General features: G+C 36.4%; 1 protein-coding gene across 1 annotated transcript in view; it reads right to left on the bottom strand.

Annotated features, from left to right (window-relative positions):
- Positions 1-25,909, bottom strand: part of SYT10 (synaptotagmin 10) — a 67,732-nt gene that overhangs the window by 21,575 nt on the left and 20,248 nt on the right. The window contains exon 3 of the mRNA XM_004052952.5: positions 12,987-13,554. Within this exon, the coding sequence (XP_004053000.2) occupies positions 12,987-13,554 (568 nt within the window). The remainder of the gene's footprint in view (positions 1-12,986; positions 13,555-25,909) is intronic.

Below are 25,909 nucleotides of genomic sequence, written 5' to 3'. Positions count from 1 at the left end.
GCCTACTTCCTGCCCTGCCTCATGTTTCATATAGTACGTGCCTTCATTCATGTGCATATTGTATATTTCCTTCATTATTATCTGTCTTCTTTTCTAGAATGTTGGCCTTATAGAAAAGGAACACTTTATGTCCTAAGACGCTGGGAAGAGTGTCTGGTAAACAGGAGAACTAAATAAAAGTTTGCTGGGTTGATGGGTGTAAGATCCTTGCTCCTCCCTATATAAGTAGATTATACATTAGAACATTAGCAGTCTACTTGTTATGATAACAGTGTGTTTGGGCACAATTTTCTGTGTCCAGTTATCTACACTCTTCTGTAGACTGGTATTTGATAGGTGCCAGCTTCCTTTTACTTACCATGGGGTGTGAGATGATAGATATTGAAAAATCTAAAAGCACTGTAAAAGCATGAATAAAATGGGTATCCAGTCAGTAAGGTCTCTGGTTTACTGAATTAAATGTGCAGGACTTAATGCAATATGTCATGGCATAGTCTTGTATAATATTGCCACATTTTGTTCATTTTTTAAGATTTAGGAAAAGAGTTAAGGCATCAGTATCTCTCATTCATTTTTTCAAAATATGAGGGTAATACATTTAAGAAATCTAAATATTAGGGCAAGAACTTTAGGACATGGAAGTAGCTGGGATATTAGCAGTCGAGTGGATAACAAGAAGGTGTTTTCTCTATGTGCAACATGCTAGCATGTCAGGGATAACTGACAGAAACTTTCAATTTTACAAACATTTTACGTTTATTATCTAATTTTACTTTCAAAATATTCCTGTTGGGTTGATATTATTACAAATCTCTTTTTGTGGAAGAAGAAATAATTTCAGAAATGTTAAGCAACTTATTCTAAGTGATACAGCTAAAGGTAACCGTCCCAGGATTCTAATGAAAGGATACTCATTAGCATTTTAATTCCTGTACTTTCCTACTTTACTCTGTGGCTTTACCTAACAGAAATAGTGCTTACACAGGCACGGTGGCTCACGCCTGTAAACCCAGCACTTTGGGAGGCCAAGGCGGGCAGAACATGAGGTCAGGAGATCGAGACCATCCTGGCTAACATGGTGAAACCCCGTCTCTACTAAAAACACAAAAAAATTAGCCGGGCATGGTGGTGGGCGCCTGTAGTCCCAGGTACTCGGGAGGCTGAGGCAGGAGAACGGCGTGAAGCCAGGAGGTGGAGCTTGCAGTGAGCTGAGATCACGCCACTGCACTCCAGCCTGAGCGACAGAGCGAGACTCCGTCTCAAAACAAACAAACAAACAAACAAAACAAAACATAAAAAGAAATAGTGCCTACAATTTTAGTGGCCAGAAAAACAAAATTGTTTTTGTGGTCTTAGATTTCAAAGCCAGCAGATAAGGTACTATATTTCTTTGAAAAAGTTTTTTAGAAATTAGAAAATCAGATACTTGATTTATAGCAAACTGCTTAATGCAGCCTGTTACAGAGGAGGAGAAAAATCATTCTGAACATTTGCATTTAAAAAGCATCTGCATATTCTTGTTACTGTATGAGTGTGTTAATAACTAATAATAGTTATACTGGTTAAATGCAAGGAAGAAATAGAACCACTTTTAACAGTATCTTTGGACCCTCACTAAATTCCTAGAACTTACAATAGGCCCAGCTATGTTGCTGGAGCATTAGGGAGCTAAATAGCTTCTCTTTATCTCCTACAACCTTCAAGCATTAAAATACACCAGGACACAGCTGATAGAATAATAACCCAAATATGGATTTTTTGTTAATTCCATCTAAAAGAGAAAAATTGCCTGGACATTTTCTGAAATAACATTGACTCCAATTGATTTTTAAAACAAGGCAAAGAGAAGCGTTGCTTAGTTCTCTATGCATATCAGTCACAGTTTTACAAGACAGATTTCACAGGATTGTAAGTTTTAAAGGCCTTATGCATATGTTTTTGCCACAAGTATTATGTTACAAATTTCTGTAATTCAAATTATATTAGTTTTGACATTTCCAATTCTGTAAGCCAATAGTTGGACTTCCGTGTTTCACAAGAAAATTCATGTCTTTTCCTTTCTCTTTAGTATATTTCAAATATGGTAAAGCTCTAATATCATTCAGGGTGAACAACTGAACTAGGAATGAAAGATTTAAAACCTAGTTCTGGCTCTTCTACTAATCAGCTTTGTGAATTTTAATTATTTTCTTAACATCCTTGGGCTTCAGTTTTCTAAACTATAAAAAGAAAGGATTAAACTTGGACTCTTTACCAATTCTAAAATAATGATTATATGATCTAGACATGAGACTCTCAAAATCCTGCCCAGAATATGCCCATGAACTTTTAAGGTACTATGAAAAGACTTCTGACCTATTACAAATCTTATGCACTTTCTCTGAGAACAAGATCTCAGGTCATGATTTAAGATATTGATTTTATTTATATACAATTATGTAATTTGGGTATTTGATTATTCAACCTGAAAGCAACAAATTGGAGCAGTAAGGAATGCAGGAAGCATGCAAACTTATAACAGAGATGAGATATTTTAAATATAAGAGAACATCGGACAGAAATGAAAATCTGCTTTCTAAGTTTATATAATTAATGGTCACAAAGATCACTACTGTTAATAAAAGAGTAATTTACATTCAGAATACTCTAATTAAAAAGCAGAAACATCTGTGGCATTTTATAAGCATTTATATTTTAAATTTCTAAGGTAAGAAACTGGGAACATAAAAATATGTTTTGGAACCTGTAAAATTAACACAGAGAGTTATTTTTTCCAGGCTACTCTTAATAAATGACCTATAATCTGTGTCTGAAATCTTAATTTTAAGAGGCAGAAATTCTTACTTTTTCAATTGCAATGAAATGTGGAATTCCACTTTTTTTTTTTTTAAGATGGAGTCTCGCTCTGTCGCCAGGCTGGAGTGCAGTGGCGCGATCTTGGCTCACCGCAAGCTCCACCTCCTGGGTTGAAGCAATTCTCCTGCCTCAGCCTCCCAAATAGCTGGGACTAGCAGAGACGTGGTTTCACCATGTTGGCCAGGATGGTCTCAATCTCTTGACCTCGTGATCCACCCACCTCGGCCTCCCAAAGTGCTGGGATTACAGGCGTGAGCCACCGTGCTGGGCCCAGAATTCCACATTAAGGAGATCTTTTGAAGTTCTTTATGTAATAAAGTGTAGAGTGTTTTAGCAATGATCACGGCTCTTTCTAACTTTCTGTGGTTGAAGCCTTGTCTTATCATCAGCCTTTGAAGGACTAATTTGATTTCTCCTAAGGTAATGAGCACATAGATATACAGACAGATACACAGCATGGTCCAGAAAGGTTATAGGAAATTAACCAGTTTGTAATTAGGAAACATTTTTTTCTTTAGAGTATCAGTGAGGGATCCAGCAGGAAACAGATGGCACACACAAATCAGAGTAATTCCAGAGGGCTTCGTGAAGGGCTATTCACAGAGATGTGAGCTGGGAGGAGGAACCACAAGAGACAGTTACCCTGGAGTGGTAACAGCAGAGGCTGTCATGACCACTAGGACTTAAACAGCAAGTGGGGACAGTTACCTGGATTCAGAAAGAAAGTGGTCAGAAAAAAGGCCTGCTTTGAGAAAAACTGTACCCTCAGATGAAGGGCATAGACAACCTGAGGTTTTCTTGCAGGGGAAGAGAGCAATGGACAGAAATATATTTCCCAAGGTCATTCTTCTGCCCTTTCTGTCTTGCCTCAGGACACAAAGTCTGAACCAAACCGACCAGCCTTTTGAGGCACCAAACAGGGTGGAGAACAGCAGACACTGAACCTAAAGACACACCTAGGAGATATCCAGCATCTTCAGCTTCTGAGGTTTTATAAGATGCAGACTGGTGAGGGAACAGAGGGAACAAAGTGCCTAATGGAAAGGGAAGAGAGCCCTCTTCCCCTAGGAAGAAGCCCAAGGAGCCCCCTTCCTTGGGAGAAGTCTGACTCTCCCAAGGAAGAGAATATGAATCTGAGTTGAAAATAAAAAGATGAGTGAGGCTTCCCAGGCAGAAACAGGGACAATGGACATTTCAGGCAGAGGTATCAGTCAATAAGAAAGCTTGTGGGCCTGGAAACCTATTGCTTTGAGTGAGGTGAAATTGATGCAGAGAAGTCATATAGGAGAGTGGCGGAAATGAACAGGGAAAGTTAGAACTAACTGTCAGTTCATAAAGAATAGGTAGAGTCAGAAATCGGAAGGGATGGGAAGGATAGGCAGTGAAATAGGGTGTTTAGGAGGGTGATACCCAGAGTGGAAGTGGAGGGAAATGAAGATGCCAAAATCCTCAATGAATGTGTGAAAAATAATTGGGATACTGTCTCCAGGTAGGAGATGAGGTCCAGGCCAGACAGCATTATGAGTATACACATCATACATTATAAAAAGAAGCAATAGTATCAGGCCGGGCGCGGTGGCTCACGCCTGTAATCCCAGCACTTTGGGAGGCTGAGGCGGGCAGATCATGAGGTCAGGAGATCGAGACCATCCTGGCTAACACAGTGAAACCCCATCTCTACTAAAAATACAAAAAATTAGCCGAGCGTGGTGGTGGGCGCCTGTAGTCCCAGCTACTCGGGAGGCTGAGGCAGGAGAATGGCATGAACCTGGGAGGCGGAGGTTGCAATGAGCCGAGATCGTGCCACTGCACTCCAGCCTGGGCGACAGACCGAGACTCTGTCTCAAAACAAACAAACAAACAAAAAGCAATAATATCTACTCACTGAATCACAGCACACAGTAACTAAAAAGAATTAAAGGAACTCTGAAAACTTTCTGACTTGAATAGAAAAATGTAACACTTAAAATTATCCCTTATGATACTACTACTATGATATAATTTTTAGCATCAAGGTCTTTATTCCTATTTAATATGATAGCTATCTAAACAATAACCAAAAACCTACCATAAAATATATCCTATGGCATATATGGAACATTTACAAATATCCGACTGTGCTAATCACTTATGTTATTTAGTCCTAACAACAAACTATGGTTAGCCTTCTCATAATTCCCATTTTACGGATACTATAATTAACACTTAGAGAGATTTAGTAACTTGGTCAAGCCATACACAGATAAGTGACACAGCAGGAGTATAAAGAAATGTGGGTTTGTTACAGAGACTTCAGTGCTTCATTAAGCACTTACAGGCTACATTGCCTCCAACTACAGACACAGAGAAAGAGATAGTCTCAAGGATATAGTGGGGAAGCTAGATGGGAGTTATAATCTTTACCAGTACAACCATGTGGGAATTTAAATGGGAAATTATGTAGATGTGATGAATTTAGGCAAAAAATCATCCTTTTGCTTTTCAAACAACCCCAAATATTATGACTAAAATACAGTTGGGAGCTATTCCTTAAGTGGCTGATCGATACTCATTTTCAAATGACACCCTTCCAGTCTATCACTGGAAGCACATATCATACTGTGCTTACCCAGCAATTCTAGATTTATCTAAAAAGCATGGCATCAATGCTAAATTACATTTAAAACTGGTGGCACAAATTTAAGTTTCAGATTTTCATTAACTTTGACTTTTTTGTTTTGTAAAACAGAAGGCTGTAATCAATGTTACAGGAAGCTGCTCTTTAAACTGCTAATAAAAGGCTAATATAATAATTGTTGTGGGCTATTTTATAGCCGCTTACCTACAATCTTTCCCATGAAAGTAAAAGCAGTCAAAACACACTGATCAGACAACAAAACCTTGTTCTCTAAATGTGCATAGATGTGATCTAACCTGAAAATAACATAATAAATTATGATGATTTATTTAATATTATTCATGAGACAAAGCTCCTTTAAGTAGGCTGGCTGAGTCAGGCAGATGTTAAGGCCAAGAAAAATCATACTTTGGGAACTGAACTCTCATGGTCTTATGATAGTATATGAAGGACTCTACTATTTTTAAACTGAAGTTTAATTTTAAATTAACATAGATACTTCCCATCAATTCTCACAAAGTAAAAGACCTTACATACAGGTTCATGGAATTTACTTTCATCATTTGAGTTAATCTATCATCAGTTACTGGTGGCCCATAAGCAGATGTGTAATCTGTGACACACCAAGGCCAGGTTTATTGCAGAGATGAAACAGAAAACTAGGAATGTTCATAGAGGAGCAGATGTGGGTTCATTGTCCCAACCTGCAGGTCGATAGCTACAGTACTGACTGTTACACCCCAGGAGACCTGGTAAGACAGACAGCCCCTGACCAGAAAGGTTTGCTCCCTACTGCCCCACTTTCCATCATACTCTTTTCCTTAAAATAAAACTGGAATTTTGCCACTCTTTAAAATGTTATTAGCTGACACATATTTCATAGTTAATGAACTTTAGAAGATAATTCATTGATAGCTAAATGAGAAAAATATATAGTATTATTCTGATCCTATGATTGATCCAGGATGATTGGGGGTAGAATTAAAAAGACACCTCTAGATTAAAAAGAATTTTAAATATTAAAAAATTTTAGTAATGTGTAATAAAATATGTTATTTCAAACTGAAGCTCAGCAGGTGCATCCAATACTCTGAATTGCTGATACAATGAATACAACAGTTCCTTTGTACTTGTCCTGTCAAGGTGTAGTCTTTCAAACAATACCTGACAGATGCTTAGTTAGAATATAATAGATTCATTTTATAACTGTAACCAGGTCAATGTGATATACACAAGCAACTTCCTTACTTGCAAGAATTTTAAAGTGTGTAGAACACAGTTGGTGCAAAAAAAAATTTTCATTGAATAGGTAAGTAAATAAATACATATGCAAATGAAGGTAGTTCTGTTAAAAAAAAAGGAAATCTTTTCCTTGTCTACCTATATTTTCAATGGCTTCTTGAGTATGCATAGGAAAACTACATTTAAATATTGAAAATACATTAGTCTTGGTCAGGTGTGGTGGCTCACACCTGTAATGCCAACACTTTGGGAGGCCGAGGCAGGCAGATCACTTGAGGTCAGGAGTTCGAGACCAGCCTGGCCAACACGGTGAAACCCCATCTCCACTAAAAATACAAAAATTAGCTGGGCATGGTAGCATATGCTGTAATACCAGCTAATCAGGAGGCTGAGGCAGGAGAATTGCTAGAACCTGGGGAGGTGGAGGCTGCAGTGAGCCGAGACCACACCACTGAACTTCAGCCTGAGGGATAGAGTGAGATTCTGTCTCAAAAAAAAAAAAAAATTAGTCTTTATAGTGATTGACTTTCTAACAAAATTCAACATAATGTTATGCATAATAGCTTAAACATAAAATGTATATAAAGCCACATGCTGCAAATCATTCTTTTTCTATAGTCATTCATCCAGTTTCTACCATATATTCATTCTATCCAGTTGCCAATAGGTAACTCCTACTACTAAATTCCCGTGTGTCTTTACATAGACTTTTTTGTATATATAACTGAATATGAATATGTATTTCTCCTTTACATTTCAGAAATAGCAGCATAGGGTACACACTGTTTTTTAATATGATTATTCCCTATGCTGGAGATGTTTCTATGCTAGTATTAGAGGTGGTTGGCTTGCCAGATTTGTGATACATAGTAGGGTGATTGCTAAAGTGAAAACTAAATTTTTGCACAGAATGAAGATTCACCTTTACTGTTTCTTTTGTCAGTATCAAATTTCAAAACAATTGCTACTTCCTGAAAAATATTAATCCTTCATATATAATTTATTATTAATGAAATCATAAATACAAAATATATGCCTCTTGTTTCAACCTGATAACATTTTTCTTAATAAATTTAAAATGTTCCTGCTTGATTTCATGTATATATGGCTGCCATACCCTAAATATTAAAAAGAATTTGTCTACAAAAAGTAGCTAACATTAACAAAGTACACCTAAGCATATCCTTGTTTACTTGTAATCAATAGGGTACAACATCACATTGTTTTTTCCTCTGGTAGTGGTAGATCTGTATTTATACATCTCTACACTTAATCTCATATGAAAATTTGCCATGTAAAATGACATTCAAAAAGCATTTATTCATTAACCACTAAGCACTCATACTATGTAAGGGATGCAAGAGATATACAAGATGATTTCTGCTTTCCAGAAGCTCAGAGTCTAGTGGCAGACATAAGACAAATACCTGCAGAATGTTTAAATAAGTGCAGCAGACAATGCTTCCATTAGCATATATTAGCTTCTTTCCATTCTCATTGCTACCAGCCTCTATAGGCTTTGTCCATCTCATCTAGTCTGTGGTGTTAGATTCCTACCTGAGCACTACATTTCACAATCTCCCACTCTGATCCACTGTACACGTGGGTTGCCATATGAGATAATGGCTTCAGTGATTTCACTCTTCTAATAAAAAACAAAACAAATAGAAATTCCTATGACATTAAATGTCCTCTTGATAAATGATTAAATATAACATTCTGGTTTGGGTTCCCTTTAGTCTCTTCATTTCATATTCACACTTTACTTTTCTGCCCCCTGAAAACATGCTACAGTCTTGATTTATTTCCTTTTCCTCATGCTGTTTTTTCTTCAAGAATCATCCAACACTTTTCTTCAGAATTCTATCATCATGGAAAGGCAATCTGAAATATTTTCATATGGGATATAGTCTGTACCAAAATTGTGTGTGTAGACAAGACCACATTTGTGGAGGCTATCAGGAAACGATTATATAATAATTTACACTGAGGCATATACTTCATTTCTTTGTTATTTGTCTCGTTTGTTAAAGTCCTTGAGTAAAACTTGTATTTTACCAGTCTTTCTTTCAATTTTAGAACTAAACTTTGTTCACAGGAAGTTCTCAGTAAATATTTATGTAATCAAATTAAAGTTATTTGAATCAAATGCAGTAGAACAGAAAATTTTAGAGAATGAACTGTTCTAGGAAGATTTTTTTGGATAAGATCTTGCACAGGCCTTTGGACCTGTGGAAGAAAATATGACAGAGACTCTAATGAAAATCTGTAGGAATGAGACACTTAAGACCCTTAAAAACAACAATCACAAAAGCCGCTAGTCTGATTTTCATAGAGTCTTATTTTCAACAATTATGAGATACAATTATATAATTAGCATGAAGAAGAAAAAAGAGAGCCATGGCATTTACAACAATATGATAATAAAGCAAGTCTTAATGATTCTGAGAAGAATCATTAAAAATTAAAGATACACCAGCTAGTGCTTTTCAAACTGATAGCAAAATGGTATTTTTTTCCCCAGTAAATTTTGGTCTAAATTACATTGGAGATTTGCAATTATACAAAGGTACTCTACAAAAATCTCATAAATGATTATTTCAAATAAAAACTTTAGTTATAAGAGTTCTTAAAATTATAAAGTTATAAGAATTATAACAATATTTATATTTGTCATCATTGTCTCTTAATCTGATAGTCTTTTTTTTTTTTTTTTTTTTTGAGACAGAATCTCACTCTGTTGCCCAGGCTGGTGTGTAGTGGTGCCATCTTGGTTCATTGTAGCCTCCACCTCCCAGTTCAAGTGATTCTCCTGCCTCAGCCTCCCAAATAGCTGGGACTACAGCTGCTTGCCACCATGCCCAGCTAATTTTTTATTTTTAGTAGAGACAGGGCTTCACTCGCCATGTTAGCCAGGCTGGTCTCAAAATCCTGACCTCAGGTGATCCACCCACCTCGGCCTCCCAGAGTGCTGGGATTACAGGCATGAGCCACTGTGCCCAGCCGATATAGTCTTTTAATCCAGTATTTATTTGTTACATAAACTCTTTTATATCTGTGTCTGCATAGTTTGATTTGCCTCTGTAGGTTTCCACAGGACTTAAACAAGTGAGAGAATATACTACATTTCTTTTTATTTATTTCCTCTTATTCTCCATTTTTCTAGAAGACTCAATAATTTCTGCATGAAATTCTTAAAAATTAATGACTTGTGAATAGAAAAAGAAAGTTTCTTAACGAAATTTCCACCTACATCATTTTTTTTACATTTTCACTAATAAGAAGATGTAACATTGCTTAATGATTTTCAAAGGCTGAACAGAAATTTTAATTAAATACTACCCTAACCATAATATTTGGCCACATAGTCTAGAAATTTAGGTTTCATTATTATGTTCCCAAACAAAAACCCAGAAGCAATATTCTGAACAATGTGTGGTTCAATGTTCTAGTTAAAGGAGAATGCCCTTTTATTAGAATAATCTAAGAATACATTTTATTTTCTGCCTACTTCTTTTTATATTCAGAATTCTGAAATGAGAATGTCTGCAGATGTGGCAGGTGGAATAAAGGTAGCCCCAAAGATAGGCATGTCCTAATTCCTGGAATCTGTGAAGAATGTTACTTAAATGGCAAAAGGGGCTTTGTGGATGTGATTAAAATTATGGATTTTGAGATGGGGAGATTTTCCTAGATTAGCCACTGGGGCCCAATATAAGGCAAAGAATGCCTGTGGCCTCTAGAATCAGGAAAATGAAAGAAAATGGGTCTCCCCAAGAGCCTCCAGAAAAGAATGCAGCCCTGTCAACCACATTCATTTTATTTAAGTTAGTAAGATCCATGTCAGATTTTTATTTTTATATTTATTTTTATTTTTATTTTTTTTTGAGATGGAGTCTTGCTCTGTTGCCCAGGCTGGAGTGCAGTGGCTGCGATCTCGGCTCACTGTGACCTCCGCCTCCCGGGTTCAAGCAATTCTACTGCTTCAGCCTCCCAAGTAGCTGGGATTACAGGCATGTGACACCATGTCTGGCTAATTTTTTGTATTTTTAGTAGAGATGGGGTTTCACCATGCTGGGCAGGCTGGTCTTGAACTCTTGACCTCGTGATCCACCCACCTTGGCCTCCCAAAGTGTTGGGAATTACAGGCGTGAGCCACCACACCTGGCCCCATGTTAGGTTTCTAACCAAACTGTAAAATGTTTGTGTAAGACTAAATTTGTGGTAATTTCTAACCAAACTGTATTTCTAACCAAACTGTAAAAGATTTCTAACCAAACTGTAAAATGTTTGTGTAAGCTAAATTTGTGGTAATTTTTATAGCAGAAATAAAAACTAATATACAAGGCATATGGGAGAGTTGCAAATAAATTTAAGTAATTTATTAATATTTACCAAACAATGAATAAATATTATTAGCAATGAGAAACTAAAGTTTCCACAAGGAACTCCTACTTTTTTCTAAGTAGAACCAGTTTGGAAAACGTATGAATGTTTAAAAAAAAAAATCACAACCAATCTCCTAGTCGATTATACTAATTTTTTAGATTTCATTGGCAGATTATTTACCTCTGAGCCTGAATATATGTACATAACATACTTTACTTTTTTATAGAAATGTGTTTGTTGCAACCCTAGTACTTAGAGCATGCCAAACATATATACGTAAATATTTGTTGAATAAATATAAAGTAATAATAAGACTGAGGAATCAAGAGAAATAATCTAACAATTAATTGCCATCTGCATTTGTAGAATTCTAGAAGGTGTTATTTTTAAAAACAATAAAAATTAGTCTTCATCATGTTTTCCCCGTGGGAATATAGGTAATAAAATGAACACAAATGTGAAATCAAAAGAGCCCCACTGTGCATTTGAAATATGATCCCCTTTCAAAATTCCTTCTTTGTTCCTTAATAGACATTGCAATAGAGATTATGACACAAAAATCCACAACCAAAAATGTTATAATGCTGGAATACAATATTGAACTGGCAGTATAAATTTTTAAATTAATTTATCCACATAATTTACAACGACAATATAATTATCCCACATACGGATTGTAATTAGTAAAACATTCATAACTGGAAAAACACAAAAGGAGCTATTTTGAATTAAAAAATGCTTATATTTTAAATAATCCCTTGTCTCTGTTCAAAACTTCAACATTTTAAACTTGTAAGTTGCGATACAACTCAAACAAAAGACAGTAAATATGTAAAAACAACTTGATGGTAAAAAATTAAATGTCCCCATTTAAAAACTAATAAACTAAAGAAAACAATCTAACTTAAGAGATCACTTCTCTAATTCCACTTCTATAATTCTATACTGGACAAATAATCTTGAAAAAAAAACAGATTTACAAAAAAAGAACATAATTTTTCATATAACAAAATTTATCCCTAACTTGTGTCTAACAGTAAGAAAATGGTTAAATGGATCATGTATTTCAACATCATGCACTAAAACAAATATAGAATGAAAGAAAATTGGCTTGAAAAAATTAAACTTAGTATGGTCTTAATATTTTAAAATATGCATAGCAAAAAGTTGGAAAGCAATATGCCAAAATATTACATATAATTGGTAGCATTGTAGATTATTTTAATTTTATGCTACGTGTTTTTACTCTGTTTTTTAAATTTTCAGTACTAAAGTTGGTATTATTTTATAATCAGAAAAAGTATTTTGTAATGAAAAAGAAGTTTTAATGTAAACAATGATTACTTCTTGATCACTGATCATTTCATATATTGTAATTGTGTGTATTCCCTGAAAGCTTCTGAAGTAATGGGTTGTTTCAGATCAAACCAAGGACTTTTCCAAATAGCATCAAAGTACATTTTAGGTTTGATCTGATGAATTATCTTAAATAATGAAGTCATTATTCTTAAAGAGTGAAATAATTTCTAAAATAATGAAAATAACAAAATTACCTTAAATAATGAAAGTCAATACTAACTGTGAGGAAACTCGGTGCTGCAGATAGGATATTTATATTACAGATGAATATTTTAAAGGAGAAATAGCCTACCAGTTCTGCTAATTTATAAGAGCTATGTTTTTTTATTTACACGATCACTAGGGTTACCAGCATATTCAGCATTAGGTGCCTGAATTATTAGTAATGAAATCCTACCTTTGCAGGATCTTAGACATAAATTCCATAACTCTGCAAGGCTTATTCCGATAATTTGGGTAATAATTAGTCACATATCATTGTAAGTCAAATAAAAAACAATATATTGGTGGAATTACTACTTACTGTGGTAGCACAATGAATATCTTTCCATACTGTGGCTTCCCTGGAGAGATCAGAGACTTCAAACAAATTATCAAGAATCACTTCCCCAATCATGTCATGTCTAGAAAATCTGTCAAAATCATACACACTGAAATGTAGTTTTCGGTTGCTTAGTTGATCATATGCTACAGGAAATTGAAAAGTTTCATCAAATAGAGGATTTAAAGTCTTTCTGTGCACGCGGGTCTGAAATTTCTTTTTCCTATCTGGAAGAAGATACATCTTCACATAAGGGTCAGAAGTTCCTGTGAAGTCTTTAGCAGGGAGATCTAAAGCTTTGATAATTTTAACAACTAGAAGTTCATTTTCATAATCATACTGGAGGGTAAAGTTAAGTTTCCCACAGATTTTGACATCTTCGTTTTGGTTGCCCTCAGAGTCAACTGATTTCTGTTTGTAGAGTTCTGGCTTTATCCTCCCAATGCTGGTTGTTGTTTCTCCTCGTTGTAAAACAGGTTCTGTGCCCATGCTAAAATCAACACTGGAAACCTGCATTTGCCTCGGCAGGTGTCTTCGGAAGGAATTGTGGCTGAACACACACACATATACACAAAATCATTGAGGGAGATCATTTTGATGAGAATGTTATACAGTGACATATAAACTCTTCCCCACCCCCAGAATAGTGAAAAGATATCTATATCTACATAGATAGACACATACATATAATCAAAGAGGTACTTTTGAAAAAATAAAGAAGTACAATATTCAAAGAGAAGTCTCCTAAAATTCCAGAACATCTGAAACACTTAAATGTTCTTTTTGTTTGTTTTGTTTTGTTTTGCTTTTGTTTTTTGAGACAGGGTCTTGTTCTGTCACCCTAGCTGGAGTACAGTAGTGCTATTATAGCTCACTGTAGCTTAAAACTCCTGAGCTCAAGCCATCCTCTGGCCTCCGCCTCCTGAGTAGCTGGGACTACAGGCGTGTGCCACCACACCTGCCCAGTTAATTTTTAAATTTTTTGTAGAGACAGAGTCTTGCTATGTTGCCTAGGCTGGCCTTGAACTTCTGGGCTCACGCAATCCTCTCACCTCAGTCTCCCAAAGTGCTGGGATAACACAAGTGAGCCACAACACGTGGCTGGCCAATGTTAATTTTCATATGCTTTTGGAATTTTGTACTCTCAATCATAAGCACATAATTAAAAACAATTCTAAAGAAACATGATTAGCAAAAAAATTCAATATTCCACAGAAAATTGTGAATGTTATCAATCATCTGGGTCTATCTAGATGTAAGTATTATACAGACAAAATCATTCAGATGGCTGGTTTCTTTTCATCTGGATATTTGAGTCTCATGAATTTCACATTTTAGTGACTATAGTATTAAAATTAAAAACATGTTATAGGTCCACATTTTCTTATAATGAGTTGTTTCTAATTCTTAATCTAACTAAATACATATTTACTTTTAAAAAGAATATATAGTTGTGGCAGCCAAAAATGAGTACATTTTCTTTGTTTCAACATGCTGTGGTCTTCAGAAACTCTAAGGATAAAAACAAATGTAGAATTTTAGAATTTGAGCCCAACAAAACAAGTTTTTAAAAATTCAGACTGAATTTCCTATAGTCACTATTACTACTCATCTAGTCAACATTTCCAGAATATTAAATATATAAGCTTACTAATGTCTTCTACATGTGACTTGCATTAAAGACCTGCTGCTTTTTTATACTTACTCCATGCTTTCTGGCACGAACTGTGCCAAACTACCCATCTCCTCAAAGCTTAGTCCCACGTCTTTTGTTATATTTCTTGTCAGTCTGTCCATCAGACTAATCATCAGTTCTTGGACTATAATTATTGTCTTGAATCTGATGGTTTCTCAGATAAATCCCAGCTACATAAACTTCTAGTCCCGTATCTCTAAATTTCTAAGGAAGATTTCTAAACAGATGTCTTCATTTCTCCCCAAATGCAACCAAACTCATCATTTTCTCCCTTTTGCTTGCAAATCGGTTCTTTATCCCACAATCTCTGACAATAGCACTAACATTTTTTATCAGTCACTCATGCTTCCAAGAATGAAGTATGCTTTGAATCATTCTCCCTTTACCCATAGGATTTACTCAGTTTTCTAAATCCTGTTGCTTTTCCTTTGAAACATCTCATATAGTTGTTCATTCCACTCCTTTTCCATTGCTGTGGAGTCCAGATCCTTATCTCCATATATTTTGCTTTCTCTAGTCACCTTCAGCTGGCTTTTTTTTTTCCTTCCAGCTCTGTCTTATACTTAATACCCAGTCAGTGCACCCTCAGAACACTCATTTCAAAATACTTTATTCACTTCTGTTGTCTATCGCAGCAGGTCTACACACCTGTTACAGTACTAAGTAATATAGATGACATTGCATGATTAATATTTGATTCACTGATGCACACATGAAGCTCGATTTCTTTTTTTTCGAAATGGGTTCTCACTCTGTCACCCAGGCTGGAGTGCAGTGACACAATCTTGGCTTACTGCAACCTCAACCTCCCAGGTTGAGGCGATTCTCCTGCCTCAGGCTCCCAAGTAGCTGAGATTAGAGGCTCCCGCCACCGCACCTGGCTAATTTTTATATTTTTGGTAGAGATGGGGTTTCACCATGTTGGCCAGGCTGGTCTCAAACTCCTGACCTTAAGTGATCTGCCCACCTCCACCTCCCAAAGTGCTGGGATTACAGGCGTGAGAACATTGATTTCTTTTTTTTTTTTTTGAGACGGAGTCTCACTCTGCCGCCCAGGCTGGAGAGCAGTGGCGTGATCTCGGCTCACTGCAAACTCCGCCTCCCAGGTTCATGCCATTCTCCTCCCTCAGCCTTCCGAGTAGCTGGGACTACAGGCGCCCCCTACCACGCCCGGCTAATTTTTTGGTATTTTTAGTAGAGACTGGGGTTTCACCATGTTAGCCAGGATGGTCTCGATCTCCTGATCTCAAAGAAGAGTTTACAAATTAGTGACCATCCAGAAGTGAGATGCCTGGCCACAATACCATTTGAGAAGTAGTGACAGGAGCTGAGGATGTTGAACCTAGAAAGGAGAAGCAGTTGAAGAATAGGGTAAAGATGGATTAAGGCTAGCTGTCTTCTAATGCCCGAAGGACTGTCATGACAGCATTTAGGAATTTATGGAAGGTGCAGGAAGATAAACTTTAGCTTAATATAAAGGAACGTTTAAAATAATCTAGAGCTATCCAACACAGTGAAGTAGTGAACTTCCTCAAGCTGGAAATGTAGAACAAAGGTTAGATGCTGAAGAAAAATATTTCTGCCTCACGTAAGATTTTGGCAAGTCTAGCATCTCACTTGAGGCAGGAAACATTAAGTGTTTTCTAACCTTAAGTTTATTCTGTGATTCTCTGTCATTCTATAGTCCTTCAGTAATTTTACAGGCCTAAATGTTTACAACGCAGTATCAATATTATGTGCATTAATAAAATGGAATTTGTTAAAATCAGAATTATAATCTAAGGTGTTGCCAAGTTCATTCTCTTACATTTAATTTGCTTATTTACTTTAACTGGACTGAACTGTTGAGCAGTAATTCAAAAAACACCATAAGAAGTGCTTAGGGCTGTATTGAAACTAATGCAACCTCTCTCTATGGTCCCCTTTCATACAGATAAGGAAGACAAACTGAAATGAGCTGTGAGAGTATCAGTAACTCTGCTTGTTTCTACTGTACTATTCACAGACTTCTCAGACATTTGTTTAAAGGACCTGTGGTTCAATACATATATTGCAAATTAAAGATTCAGACTAGTAAAGTGGTGGAAGGGTGTCATAGGTGAAAGTAAACTGCAGTGTTTTTGGATCTCGTCCTCCACATTCTGCTCAGCTTCACCCGAAGAATGAGAAGCTTTAGTGCGCTGTCACAGAGAATTATATGGATAAAAGGAGAAAGCCTATGGAAAAATGATATTCTAATATCAGATTAGTGCTAAAGTATGCCAAGAATTAGAATATGAAAAAAAATGTCAAATACAATTTGGAAGAAAATAAAAAATAATAATAAAAGATGGGAAAAAATACAGAAATATACACTAAAACATTTTCACAATAAAAAGTTAGGATGCCTTTGCTCTTCAGATGTTGCCAGTAAAAGCTAACATAGGAGTACTTATGATGTTGCAGGTATGGGTATAAATTCTTTATCAATTCAACTGAGCCTCATGTAACCCAATCAGGTACTTACTATTATGTTCCCAAATGAGGACACTGAGGCACAGAGAAGTGAGTAATGCATTCAAAGTCTTGCTGGTAAGCAGGTGCTAAAATTAAAATTTAACTGAGGCAGTCTGGGTCTAGTGGCCACACCCTTAACCACCACGCTATATATACTGTCATATTAATGGTTATCCTATTTGATTAAATTACTTCAAAAATCAATTATTCTACTAAATAACCATATAAAATATTAAAGTATCATTTTATATGCTTTTATATGTTTTCCACTTAAATATTATATATAACATAATTATGTAATCCACTAAGATCTCAATTTATTTGGTTAAGATAGCTTGATATGTTTTTAGAGGTGCTTTTAACTTATTTGACTTGTTAACAAAAATTGGAAGGGAGCACAAATGTTTAATTTGTAAATGAAATTATGATCAGACCATTGTGTACAAAATTCTTATCGAGTTTATAGTTATGATACATTTTATTGGAAATGACATATTTTGAAAATAACAGTAAAATTTGTAAGGCGATTTGTGGTATATCATATATTAAAAATGACTATTTTAAAATTTGACTATAATTGAAAAACCGCTACTATATAGAGAAACATACTAGAACTACTTTATCTCAGGTGAGAGAATTAGCCCCTAATTGAAACTACACTGGCTTTATGACTCAATATTTTAGTTTCTGTATCTAAGTGAGTATACACGTAAAAAAGTCTTTGCTAACTTAAATCTTGAAGTGATTTGTTTCTTCAGATATATGCCACTCTAATGCATTAGGCATGACATGAAATGTATTTTGACCTCGAATCTACCCCAGATATGAAAGATCAGGAGCTTAAATTAGGGTTAGCAAAGGTCAGAGGGAATTTATGAAAATAAAAATAATATAAAAAGGAATATAAGTAGTACATATTACTGTGAAATATTAAAAGGGTCTAGTATAATCTAGTTTGCATATTCAATATTCTTAAGATATTTAGGATATTTTATTGAATAGAAAATCTAACATTCTTGCTAAAATCACTTTCAGTTATGCAACAAGCTTTTGATTTTTGGGAGCAAAACCCCTAAGAAGTTAATTTTTTTTATAGGTTTATTCCATCATTTCACACTCCCTTGGCTTTTCAATATTATAAAACTTCAATTTTCTATCCTCTGTGACAAAATTAGTAATTTCTTCTTTATGACTCTGATTATATTTTTGCAGCTGTAAAGTCCCTTATAAGAATAAAAAAGTAGTAACATTTTTGTTCTAGTAAGTCAGTGTCCTAATAATAGGGTAAATAGCACATATTCTAAGTCACAGTTTAGCTAGTCAGTTAAGACAAGCTTTAATTATTACAATGTTTAAACTATTGCCATGACAACACAGATCTTCTTTTTCTTCTGGCTTTTTTTTTCTCTTTTAGAATGACAGTGATTAGTGGCTATACAGTCTCACACAAATATCCAACCAATCACAGTGCAAGTCATTTGACTGTAACTAACGCCATTCTTATCCTTCAAACCTAGTATTAGGTTGGTGCAAAAGTAATTGTATTTTTTGCTGTTGAAAGTAATGGTAAAAACCGCAATTACTTTTGCACCAACCTGCAGCTGAGGGTCCTGACTGTTAGAAGGAAAACTAACAAACAGAAAGGACATCCACACCAAAACCCGATCTGTACGTCACCATCATCAAAGACCAAAGGTAGATAAAACCACAAAGATGGGGAAAAAACAGAGCAGAAAAGCTGAAAACTCTAAAAATCAGAGCACCTCTCCCACTCCAAAGAAATGCAGCTCCTCGCCAGCAACGGAACAAAGCTGGATGGAGAAAGATTTGGATGAATTGAGAGAAGAAGGCTTCAGAAAATCAAACTTCTCCTAGCTAAAGGAGGAAGTTCAAACCCATCCAAAAAAACTAAAAACCTTGAAAAAAGATTAGACGAATGGCTAACTAGAATAACCAGTGTAGAGAAGTCCTTAAATGATCTGATGGAGCTGAAAACCACGGCACGAGAACTATGTGATGAATGTACAAGCTTCAGTAGCCGATTTGATCAAGTGGAAGAAAGGGTATCAGTGATTGAAGATCAAATTAATGAAATGAAGCGAGAAGAGAAGTTTAGAGAAAAAAGAGTAAAAAGAAATGAACAAAGCCTTCAAGAAATATGGGACTATGTGAAAAGACCAAATCTACGTCTGATTGGTGTACCTGAATGTGACGGGGAGAATGGAACCAAGTTGGAAAACACTCTGCAGGATATTATCCAGAACTTCCCCAATCTAGCAAGGCAGGCCAAGATTCAAATTCAGGAAATACAGAGAATGCCACAAAGATACTCCTTGAGAAGAGCAACTCCAAGACACATAATTGTCAGATTCACCAAAATGGAAATGAAGGAAAAAATGCTAAGGGCAGCCAGAGAGAAAGGTCGGGTTACCCACAAAGGGAAGCCCATCAGACTAACAGCTGATCTCTCAGCAGAAACTCTACAAGCCAGAAGAGAGTGGGGGCCAATCTTCAACATTCTTAAAGAAAAGAATTTTCAACTCAGAATTTCATATCCAGCCAAACTAAGCTTCATAAGTGAAGGAGAAATAAAATCCTTTACAGACAAGTAAATGCTGAGAGATTTTGTCACCACCAGGCCTGCCCTACAAGAGGTCCTGAAGGAAGCACTAAACATGGAAAGGAACAACCGGTACCAGCCACTGCAAAAACATGCCAAATTGTAAAGACCTTCAAGGCTAGGAAGAAACTGCATTAACTAACGAGCAAAATAACCAGCTAACATCATAATGACAGGATCAAATTAACACATAACAATATTAATCTTAAATGTAAATGGGCTAAATGCTCCAGTTAAAAGACACAGACTGGCTAATTGGATAAAGAGTCAAGACCCATCAGTGTGCTGTATTCAGGAAACCCGTCTCACGTGCAGAGACACACATAGGCTCAAAGTAAAGGGATGGAGGAAGATCTACCAAGCAAATGGAAAACAAAAAAAGGCAGGGGTTGCAATCCTAGTCTCTGATAAAACAGACTTTAAACCAACAAAGATCAAAAGAGACAAAGAAGGCCATTACATAATGGTAAAGGGATCAATTCAACAAGAGCTAACTATCCTAAATATATATGCACCCAATACAGGAGCACCCAGATTCATAAAGTAAGTCCTTAGAAACATACAAAGAGACTTAGACTCCCACACAATAATAATGGGAGACTTTAACACCCCACTGTCAACATTAGACAGATCAAAGAGACAGAAAGTTAACAAGGATATTCAGGAATTGAACTCAGCTCTGCACCAAGCGGACCTAATAGACATCTACAGAACTCTCCACCCCAAATCAACAGAATATACATTCTTCTCAGCACCACATTGCACTTATTCCAGAAATGACCACATAGTTGGAAGTAAAGCACTCCTCAGCAAATGTAAAAGAACAGAAATTATCACAAACTGTCTCTCAGACCACAGTGCAATCAAACTAGAACTCAGGATTAAGAAACTCACTCAAAACCACTCAACTACATGGAATCTGAACAACCTGCTCCTGAATGACTACTGGGTGCATAACGAAATGAAGGCAGAAATAAAGAGGTTCTTTGAAACCAGTGAGAACAAAGCCACAACATACCAGAATCTCTGGGACACATTGAAAGCAGTGTGTAGAGGGAAATTTATAGCATTAAATGCCCACAAGAGAAAGCAGGGAAGATCTAAAATTGACACCCTAACATCACCATCTTATTCTTCAAATCTAGCACTGTCCAAGCACTCTACCAGAGAAAGAAAAACTTGCCCCATCTAACCTGGAACACTGAGGGTAGCTAGATATAGTCAACATTAGTTGATGGCACTGGAATATAATGTATTAATATGGTCACTTTCAAATATTTACTACAAATAGATCCTTTCCTTCCAATAAAATCTGAGGCCAGAAGTTGACTATGTAAAGACGGAGCTGCTCTGGTTGACATGTGGTTAGAGTCCTGGAAACTCACTGGAATACAAGCAAATTCTTCCCACCTATCAGAAGAAAGTGTTTAAAGACTTTTACAAAGAGACGAGATGGAAAAAGTGTTGGACTAGAGTCTGACTACAGTTTGGTTCCAGTTTCCCTATGTAGTGAGGGCAAATTTAGGCACATCACTTAACTTGTTTGAGCTTTATTTTTCTCATTTATAAAATGGTTCTTTTACAGTTTTTGAGAAGATTAAATGATATATTGTATATGACTTTCCCAACTATCACTTTTCATATTAACATTAGTTATTACTTTTATAATTCAGGATACAAGAAGCCAAAGTACATATGCCATAATGGTTTTGACAAGCTCAAATCTAGGCTTCCTGGGGATGCAGAGACAGCTCAAAGTCATTTCTATGTGAGCATGTCATGGACCACCTCCCTGGTCTAAAAAGACCCCCTGACTTCACATCTCAGCATCTAATGGGAAACCTATATCCTCTTGCTTTAATTTGCAATGTCTTTACTATCTATTAAATTAACCTTAGATATTACTTAAGAAATCACAGAAGAAAAGTAAAAATATCTTTAGCAGCTTTCTATTTAATAAATAATTAAATGTTTAAAAGAAATTTATCTCTATTTTAATATTAAAATCTGCATCAGAAACTCTCATCATATATTCAGTTAGATCACCATTTCATAAAGAGGCTTGAATAGCAAGACGAAATCAAGTTTCTGGTAAACAAAGTTTTTATTCTGTTTCCTATTTTCTCCTGTTCAATTTGAAACAAAGACAAGAGTGATTCATTACACAAATATCTGAGCATATACCATGCAAAAAACTATAGGGAGAGTAAACTGTATAAAATGCCACAGTGGATTTTTTAAAATAATCCATTGACCTCTATATCCTTAATCCCTTTTCGGAATGTTTCTCACCTTATTACCTGGTAGAAATCAGGCTCTTCCCCAAGGACATCATTTCGTATGTGTTCCTCTCACATGGTGGCTGTTATATCCCCATGGCCCTTATTCCACCAGCTTGCCAGTGAAGTAACAGTTTCCTCTTGACCCCCATTACCACTTCACACCATTCTCTTTTATTTGTTGTTGTTGAGACAGAGTCTCACTTTGTCATCCCGGCTGGAATGCAGTGGTGTGATCTCAGCTTACAGCAACCTCTGCCTCCCTGGTTCAAGCAATTCCCCTGCCTCAGCCTCCCGAGTAGCTGGGATAACAGGAGTGTGCCACCACGCCCCGCTAATTTTTTTGTATTTTTAGTAGAGACGGGGTTTCATTATGTTGGCCAAACTGGCCTCCAAATCCTGACCTTAGGCAATCCACCTGCCTCAGCCTCCCAAAGTGCTGGGATTACAAGTGTGAGCCACCACGCCCGGCCCACACCATTCTCTTTTAAGCTACCACACCCATCTCTGAAGCTCAAGTCAAGAAATCACACTTCCATTACCACTTACTGTTAGTGATCTATTGATATCGAAAACCCTTTCTATAAAGTCTTCATTATCTTAGTCTTCTGGTTCATGAACATTCTCTTTTACAACGTTTCTGCTCGAATTCTGACAATCTAAGTGTTTCTTCCAACCCTTTGGCCTCTAGGTTCAATGAACTCCTCTCTTCCAATGATGTTCTCTACTTAACCTCAGTCACTATCATGTAAATAGCCAGATTTAGTCATCATCAACAGCAAGCTCTTCACAACCACAATTTCAGGCATGCTTCCCTCTGATCAACACTTCCTACCTTTTCAGGTTCCTTTAAGATAGAAGAAATAATGGTATGCTCTTATGCTGAGGATACTAATAAAATAGAGAGGGAGAAATAATAATGCAAGCATCAGAGAGGAGGATTCTTAGAAGTGACAGGAGGTAAAATGGGATCTAACATGAAAGTGGAGGGATTCGTTATAGATAGGAGCATTGATAGTTAACGTACTATCCATCAGGAAGGCAAATATATGGGATAGATCCTGTTGAGAGGGTTGATGATGTGGTGGGAGCCTGTGGAAGGTTTCTGCCATTTGCTTCAATTTTCTCAGTAAAATGGGAAGTAAGGCCATTAATTAAAACTGAGAAGAGGAAGAAGGTGATAGAAGTTTGAAAAAAAGTGAGAAGGTATAAAATGGTGTGGTTTGAATGTCCCCTCCAAAACTCACATTGAAACTTAATCCCTGATGTGGCAGTATTGAGAGGCAGAGCCTGTACTGTAAGACATGACTAGGGCATAAGGGCTCTGCCTCATGAATGGATTAAATCCATTCATGAATCAATGGATTAATGAGTTAATAGATTTGTGGATGATCACGGGAGTGGAGCTGCTGGCTTTACAAGAAGAGGAAGAGAGAGCTGAGCTAGCATATTAGCATACTCTGCCCCTTTGCCTTGAGATGTTCTGCACCACCTTGGGACTCTGCAGAGTCCTCACCGGCAAGAAGACCCTTGCCAGATGTGGCCCCTCAACCAGGGACTTCAAAGCTTTTCTAACTGTAAGAAATAAATTCATTTTCTTTATAAATTATCCAGCTTCTGGTATTCTGCTATGAGCAACAGAAAATGTATCAACACAATAGTCTTGTGACTCTCAAAAGATTGAGAGGGAAAACAGATTGCTGTGCAGCATTAGCTAGCTAAATGAGGAATGTGGTCATGAATTTCAAGTGGATCCATGAGAGTTGTTTATATTTTTTCCAGTCATACTCATTTGCACATGTGCAAGTGTAGAGATGACAGAGCAATGAATTCAGCTAGGGCTGTGGTTTTGCCCAGCAAATACAAAAATAGAAAGCAACAAGAGAATTGAGGGTGTACACAAGAGAGTGGCTCTGACTGACCATGGAATTGAAACTGAGTAAAGAAGGAAAAAAATAATATCAAAGATATAGGAATTATGACATAGTGACAGAATCAATGGATTGGAGGTTTTGGTGAGTTGGAAGCGTTGTCTGAGTTGGGATGTAAAGTTAAAAGAACTTTCTATTCACCCTACTTTCTCTGTGCTGCTCTGTTTCTCTAACATATTTGCAGCAAAACTCTTTGAAAGAGTTGAGGACAGTATATTCACTGTTCAAATTCTATTTAAACTTACTCTAATCAGCTTTTCATATACTGTACCACAATCACTCTTGAAAATGTGAACAATGTCTCCCCAACATTGCTAAATTCAAACAGGTCCATTCACAATCCTCATCCCACCCGGCCTTAGCACACTCCTCTGACAGCTACTCCCTCCTGGGAGCTTACTTACTCTCCTCACTTGGCTTCCAGGTTCTGCCCTCCCAGCTTCCCTCCTACTTTACTAGCCTCTACTTCTCAGTCCACTTGGCTGTTCCTAACCTCTCAACGCTCAGAAATTTATCCTTTTTCTTCTTTTTCCCATCTATTCTCAACTATTTGATGATATCATCTCCTGGCTTAGGACATAATCTACATGCTGAGGACCCCAAATTTATATATGTATCACAGATTCACTTCAGAGTTCCAGAGTCATTACCTAGTTGCCCACTGAACTTGTCCACTTAGATTTCTAACAGAATCCTTAAATACCACAGGTCCAGATCTCCTCTTCTTGCCTCTTTAACTCACTCCATTCACAGTCTCATCTGTCTCAACTTGATTTTCCCAGACGCTCAGTCCAAAATCTTCAAGTCATTTTTTACTCTTCTTATTTCACTCACATGCCCCAGCTCATCTATCACGATGGTCTGTTTCTTACACCCTCAAAATATATCCAGTCAGTTCTCATGAACATTATTAACTACCACTTCCCTGGTCTGAAACACCATCACCTCTGGCCTGGATTAGAGCTTCCTTAGTGGACTTTCTGCTTCTATCCATGTGCCTTCCTCAATGTCTATTTTCAATACAGCAGGCAGAATCATCTTTTAAAAACAGGTCATGCTACTCTTTTGACTTAAAACCCTCTAGTGGCTTCCCATATTACTCAGAGTAAAAGTCAAAAATAATGTAGCCCCCTCTACCTCTGCTTTTTCTCCTGGATTTCTCTTGGTGGGAACATGTAGCACGGGTTCTAGCTTCAGGGCCTTTGCAGCGCCTGCCTCCTCTACATGAAAAGCCCTCCCAGACTCCTCAAGGCCCACCTGTCTACCACTTTTGAGTCTTTGCACAATTTACCTTCTCAGCAAGATCTGTCCTGGCTACAATGTTTAAAATTGCAACACTGCCTCCCATTCAGACTTTCCAATCCCTTTATTTTGTGCTATTATTTTCTGTAGGACTTATTACCTTGTAATACATCATATAACTTATAAGAATGTGTGTGTGTGGGGGGACTTTTGACAGTTTTGTGCCAAATGTGTGTCAAATTTCAAGAAAAATGTCTATGACATAAGTGTTCAATAAATATTGTTGAATAAAGAAAATATTTTCTCTGAAAAATTTAGCCATGTGACTAAATAGCAATTGAATAATAATAATAAAAGCTAGAGAAACAACTGGTTTTCTTCTCAATTATTTAAAGAGATGGCTAAAATCCATTCAGTAATTTACCTTTATTCTGTTCAAAGAATTTACAGGCAATTGGTTCTTTAATAAATTTAATGAAATAAATGTTCAGTTATTCTGAACTTAAAACCTTCAGATTAGGAGAATAACATACTGCCTACTGTGCTAAGGAGGCAATTCAGTTATTCTCAAAATACTTACCTTGACTTCTCTCCATGTTTAAAAAAATATATAAGATATAAACATCATAAAAAGATGATAA

This window comes from Gorilla gorilla, chromosome 10, assembly GCF_029281585.2.
Source record: "Gorilla gorilla gorilla isolate KB3781 chromosome 10, NHGRI_mGorGor1-v2.1_pri, whole genome shotgun sequence".
Lineage (NCBI taxonomy): Eukaryota > Metazoa > Chordata > Mammalia > Primates > Hominidae > Gorilla > Gorilla gorilla.
Note: the sequence above shows the minus strand (reverse complement) of the source record. Positions and strands in the feature narration are given on the sequence as shown.